The sequence below is a fragment of the Austrofundulus limnaeus genome, unplaced genomic scaffold, assembly GCF_001266775.1.
Source record: "Austrofundulus limnaeus strain Quisiro unplaced genomic scaffold, Austrofundulus_limnaeus-1.0 Scaffold1243, whole genome shotgun sequence".
Classification (NCBI taxonomy): Eukaryota; Metazoa; Chordata; class Actinopteri; order Cyprinodontiformes; family Rivulidae; genus Austrofundulus; species Austrofundulus limnaeus.
The window spans coordinates 17,998-23,796 of record NW_013953645.1 but is presented as its reverse complement, the minus strand read 5'-3'; the positions used below and the strand labels follow the sequence as shown (position 1 = coordinate 23,796).

The following is a 5,799-nucleotide window of genomic DNA, read 5'->3' as shown; positions in this document are numbered from 1 at the left end:
CACACACACACACACACACACACACACACACACACACACACACACACACACACACAATTTAAAAACTACTTTTGAAGTCAAACAAATGTTCAGAATTCATTTCAATAAAGTACAAGTTAAGAAGATCATGGACATTTCTCTTTTTGTTTTGAAAAAGTATTGAACAGTGACACTAAAGTATCGAACCGAACTGAATGGTGGATTTCCTGTATTGTTGCAGCCCTTGTATATATGTAGCTCCTGACGACTGATTGGCTGTAAACATGACTAGTAGCACAGGTTCACATGCACTGCTACATCCAGGGTGTTATCAACTCTTTTCTTTTTCTTCTCTTGCTCACACATTTCTGTCCATCACAGTCCAGTTCTGTTGTTGCCTGCAGGATTTATGGCCATGGAATCCAAAAAGGGACGGAGAAGCTGACCGAACGGCCTGCAGAGGACACAGCAGACAGAAATCAGGAGCAGCTTTAAACAAAACGTTCAAAAGAACTTGATCATGACAGAGTTTCCTCACGTGGACAGGACTTCAGATGGAAGGTCTGTGATGTACGACGGGATCTTTCTGCCAGTGAGGAACTGAGCCACGTCACTGCTGAACGAGTTGCAGTTGTGTTGAAACACATTGTACTTGTCACCGCTGTCCACAGAGGCAATTAGCAGGAAGGACACAGAAAAACACACAAAGGATTAAACAGAGTTTTGAGTCATGTTGAATGAATTATTTTCACTTAATATATCTATATTTTTAAAAAGAGAAAATTCATATTCAGTCAATTTCAGTTCAGTGGGGGCAAATGTTTTGTTGATGCCAGAGGTCAGAGGAAAATGACCAGACTGGTTGGAGCTGATTGAACAACAACAGTAACTCAAATAACCACTGGTGACAACCGAGGTCTGCAGAAGAGCATCTCTGAACACACAACACATCAAACCAGTGTGTGCTACCATTAGAACCAACTGAGCATTGTGTCAACATCACAGCCTACCTGAGTGTTATTGCTGACCATGTCCAACCCTTTGACTACAGTGAACCATCTTCTGACCATGTCCAACCCTTTATCAACACAGTGGACCATCTTCTGACCATGTCCATCCCTTTATGACCACAGTGTACCATCTTCTGACCATGTCCATCCCTTTCTGACCACAGTGTACCATCATCTGACCGTGTCCATCCCTTTATGACCACAGTGTACCATCATCTGACCGTGTCCATCCCTTTATGACCACAGTGTACCATCTTCTGACCATGCCCATCCCTTTACGACCACAGTGTACCATCATCTGACCGTGTCCATNGTCCATCCCTTTATGACCACAGTGTACCATCTTCTGACCATGCCCATCCCTTTACGACCACAGTGTACCATCATCTGACCGTGTCCATCCCTTTACGACCACAGTGTACCATCTTCTGACCATGTCCAACCCTTTGACCACAGTGTACCATCTTGTGACCATGCCCATGACCGACACGCTTGTCGGCTCCTTGGCTGCAAAATCCACCCTAATCGGCTCGTGGGATTAGATTTTCAGCCTAGAGCTGAGATTCTCCGAAGAGAACCACAGCCATCTTCCTTGTTTGAATGAGGAAGTCAGAGTGTGCTCAAAGCCCTCCGGGTTAGTAATAAGAACGGACAAACTTTGGTTCCGCCCTCAGGATTAGAGATGAGTCAGAGAAAGAAAGATAAATGTTTGACAGGTACCAGTCAAGGTTAAATTCTGTGGTTGTTCAACAAACATCATGATGACCTCTTTAGCTTCTTTCTGATAGACTGTAAAAGAAATCACTGCAAAACACTTATGATGATTAACTGTAACATTTCTGTTTTATAATCAGCTATGAACCATTCTTTTAGTCCAGATAAACGACTTTCTCAAGGAAAATCCACAATTATATTACTGTGTTCACAGTAAAATAAAACAGTGATTTACATAAACACAATGAAAACATTGTAATCAAATTCTCTGTGATTTTTTATTCCATTATAAATCTTTAAATCCTGTGACAGTCATAATCATGATTTAACAAATGCATAAACATTCTTAGTTAAACAACAAATGAATCACGAACAGAAGAGATTGTTCTGTCCATTATCTGATTAAGAGAACTGAGGGGTTCTCTTCCACGGTTAGAATGACCTGTCATGGCCTAATAGAGTTCGGTTTGTGACAGAGTTCCTGTCCTCTTGTCAGGCCTGTCCGAGGCCTGCTTAGAGGCAGAAAATCTTGTTTCTTCACTCGAGGTGACCCCTACACCAGTACCTTGTTGAATCTAGGCCATGAAGGATTAAGGCAGTTCTGAAGGCAAACGGGATGGGTGGGAGAGGGCAGGAGAAGAAAGTGGTTGAATTGACTGAGTTATCTGCTATTAGCAGGCCTCCTTGATTCATTGGTCCAGTTGTGTTTCACTCTGTATTGGAGCAGGTGATTGTTAGAGCATCAGTGTGAAGAAATTTATTAGCCAGGTTAGTTACTGATTTTAGAAGCGCTACACCATTTTCTTAGTTTTCCTTTTTTAAATATTGACTGTTATAATCTATTGTTTAACTATTGTTATGTCTTGATTAAAATAGTTTAGATCCATGTCCGAAACATTGTTTCAACACGTAAAAACCGTAAATAAAACATTAGGTGAGTAGTTTTGTCTGAGTGCCTGCGATTCAGCTGCAGGCCAGGCATTGAAGACAACTGTATAAAAATGATAGAACTTCCGGTTTTTGGCAGCGTTGGTTTCCTGCTTGCTTGAATAGCATTAAACCATCGTTCAGATCCATTGACTGGTGTTTGCATGGTCCTCATTCCTTTTTACATTTAAATTTATTCAACATTTGTGTATTTATCGTCTCGACTTCAGTATTGAACACTGTTTTCTTACAGTTTTGGTGACCCCGAGTAAGACTGAGGATCGAGGCTTGGGCTGGCTTTTTCTCTCGGCTGCAGCGGCTAGCTGGGGCAGGCCAGATCGTCTGCGGTTCTTGGCGCCAATGAACAGATGAGCAAAATTAATTTTGCTTTTCCTTTTTGAAATAAAAATAAGGACTGAGTGACGATCTGTTTTTCCGCTGGCTGGTCAGTGGCGCTGGGGAAAAAGACAGCCCCGCTGATTATTAGCTTTGCTGAGCTAGCTGCTGTTAGCTTAGCAAAGGACGCGTGACTTCGTACGTAGACTAAACAATTACGGACTGATTGTGGACATTTAAAAGATGCTTAAATGATTTGTGAATAAAAGTCTGTGGGGGTTTAGGACCATACAATAAACTGTGGGTCCTTTATGAAGTAAAATACATGTTTTAAGACATATTTTCGGGCGTGAGGTGTCATAATATTTACTGTCGGTAAGGCCTTTTTCATGAGCTCTTTTCTAAAATCCTGAGTGCTTTTCTATAAAAACGTACCTGTCTAGGTGGGGAAACAAATATTTTTTTGTGTGGTGGGACGCCTGAAGGGTAGTTAGAATTACCAACTACTCGACTTCAGTTTTGAACACTAAGTTTTCTTACAAGTGGTCTAATGCAGAATGTTTGGTGCCGGTCAGACACAGAATGGTTAAATGGGACTTTTGCCTCTGGTTCCAAAAATATGGCTGAACCCAAAACACTAACATTTAGATTAAATATTGAGCAACAGCCGAGATGTTTCGTCCATCTTTAATAAAGTCTGGTGACCAGGGATGAAGAGCTCTGATGCAGATATTAAATGAGGAGCTGAGAGTTTCAGGTGCTCTGATACTGATCAAAGACAAGTGATCCACTCTAATCTGATACGTCAATGGGCTCATGTCATGCCTAATAAAGGCTCTTTGTCCAGTGGAAGGGTGAAATACTTTAACCAGCAATAACTGGAGTTTTGAGCCTCTTCCACTTTATATTTCGGATGAAAGCTGAAATATTCGAGCACCACTGGTGTAGAAGACAATGAAAACTAGACGTGGGTTTTTACGATGTAAAAACAACTGTGCGTTGCCACGTAGCATGTCAATGCAGCATGGCTTTGCCTGCAGCATTGGACTTGCAGAATGAACTTTGACCAAGATCAAATGTGTTTTCTATACCAGCTTGTGCCTGTCACATCAGCAGGTGTTTAGAATTAAGGTAATTGTGTCACACTATGAAGTTAGAAGAGATTTTTTCTTAAAGTTGCATTAGCCGGGTTTTGAACTCTGATCTCCCGCATGAAAGCCCACAGTGCTCATCATGAGACTATAGATGTAGCAGAGGGCAATCCCAGGGATTGGATTGTATGTATGCAGAAAATGTTTACCTTGCCAATGCAATTATTGACACTTAAGTGCAATTTATTACAACAATAGAGGAGTATTAAGACAATATTATAGTAAAACATCAAAATACAGTACAATCACATTAATATTGTAATCATTGAACTACTGAGTTTAAATATTATGAAACTATGGTGCAGTATCATATTGTGTAGATGCAGCAAGGGGCAGTATTGGACCAATACAAGGCTCCATTGACTGCTATTATAATTTATTAAACATTAATATTTCAAAAACTATAAGTTTTACAGGCACCAAAAGGCATAGCCATCAATTGGCACAGGGGCTTTACAGATATAAATTACAATGGCAGCTCTAGGACAAAGTATGCAGGAGGAGAAGCATGGCAAAGATGAGATGACTTGGATGGGAAACAAATCACAATAGTGTGCATTGACAAGCTCACTCAGTGTAAGACCATCACCACACCTGACATAAAGAATGGACCTAAAATGAGTCTTTGTTTCTTACCTGTATGTGGATTCAGACAGTGATGTGAGATACTCTGTAAAAATGTCTTCAGGCACCTCAGTAGAGCCCATGTCCACCACAAGGTCTGGCTGTCCCAGTATGGTGCCACCCTGAGGAATAAACAGAAGAACCTCAGGGATGTCCTGATCAGGCCTTTCACCAGAACACATTTTAATAAAGAATAAACTGTCTCAGAAATTATTGCGATAAACGGTAATATGTTGGAGACCAGTTTAAACTAACATAATCCCCCTGTTTACGGAACTTTGCATTAAAATTTTCATAATGTAAAAAAGAAAAAACAACTGTCTGCAGTCCTAAGAAGTCTCAGCTGTATGAAGACATCAGAAAACTGAAGACGCTCCTCTGACTAAATATCTGTTCACAGGCCTTCAGGCTCCAGAGGTTAGAGACCATCACCTGGCAAATACCTGACAGAGTTCACTTCTCTCTATGCTAAGACGTAAAAAAGAGGGAAACACAAAGGAAACAATACAGCAGGCAAATGAAAATTATTGTCTTCATTTGAACTTTTCTTCCTCAATTTAATTTATCATTTGATTGATTTATGGTTTATTGTGACAGGCCTACTGATCACAACACACCAGGAGTCTTTATTTTTTACAGCTCGTCAGTTTAACAATACACACACACACAATCTGGTAGAGCTATCTTTATGGGGACCTAGTATTGACTTCCATTATTTTCTACAGACTGACCACCAACCCTAACCTGACATGTACCTACCTGACCCTGAACCTAACCTAAACTCAATTCACACCTTGGTCCTAAACCCAACCCCCAACCCACCAATGGCATTTAAAGGGGCAATATCAAGTAAAATCAACTTTGAGTTTTATACCATGTTATAATGTTATACTCTCATAAAAACATGCCCAAAGCCTTGCTCTGACTCATTCATCATGTTTGAGAAATCCTGCAGTGTTTTTATGAAGCCATGCTGAGGAGCAAAACGACAGGTGGGGACCAGAAACACCTTTTGGTACCAGAAATGTCTCTGGGACGTGTCTGTTTTTATTTCTTTC

At 40.7% G+C, this 5,799-nt stretch overlaps 1 protein-coding gene across 1 annotated transcript in view; it reads right to left on the bottom strand.

Annotated features, from left to right (window-relative positions):
* Nucleotides 1–5,799, bottom strand: part of LOC106534680 (desumoylating isopeptidase 1) — a gene marked incomplete in the record, with an annotated part of 11,576 nt that overhangs the window by 2,909 nt on the left and 2,868 nt on the right. Inside the window, 3 exon segments of the mRNA XM_014031386.1 lie at nt 342–433; nt 518–640; nt 4,754–4,863. Coding sequence (XP_013886840.1) covers nt 355–433; nt 518–640; nt 4,754–4,863 — 312 coding nt within the window.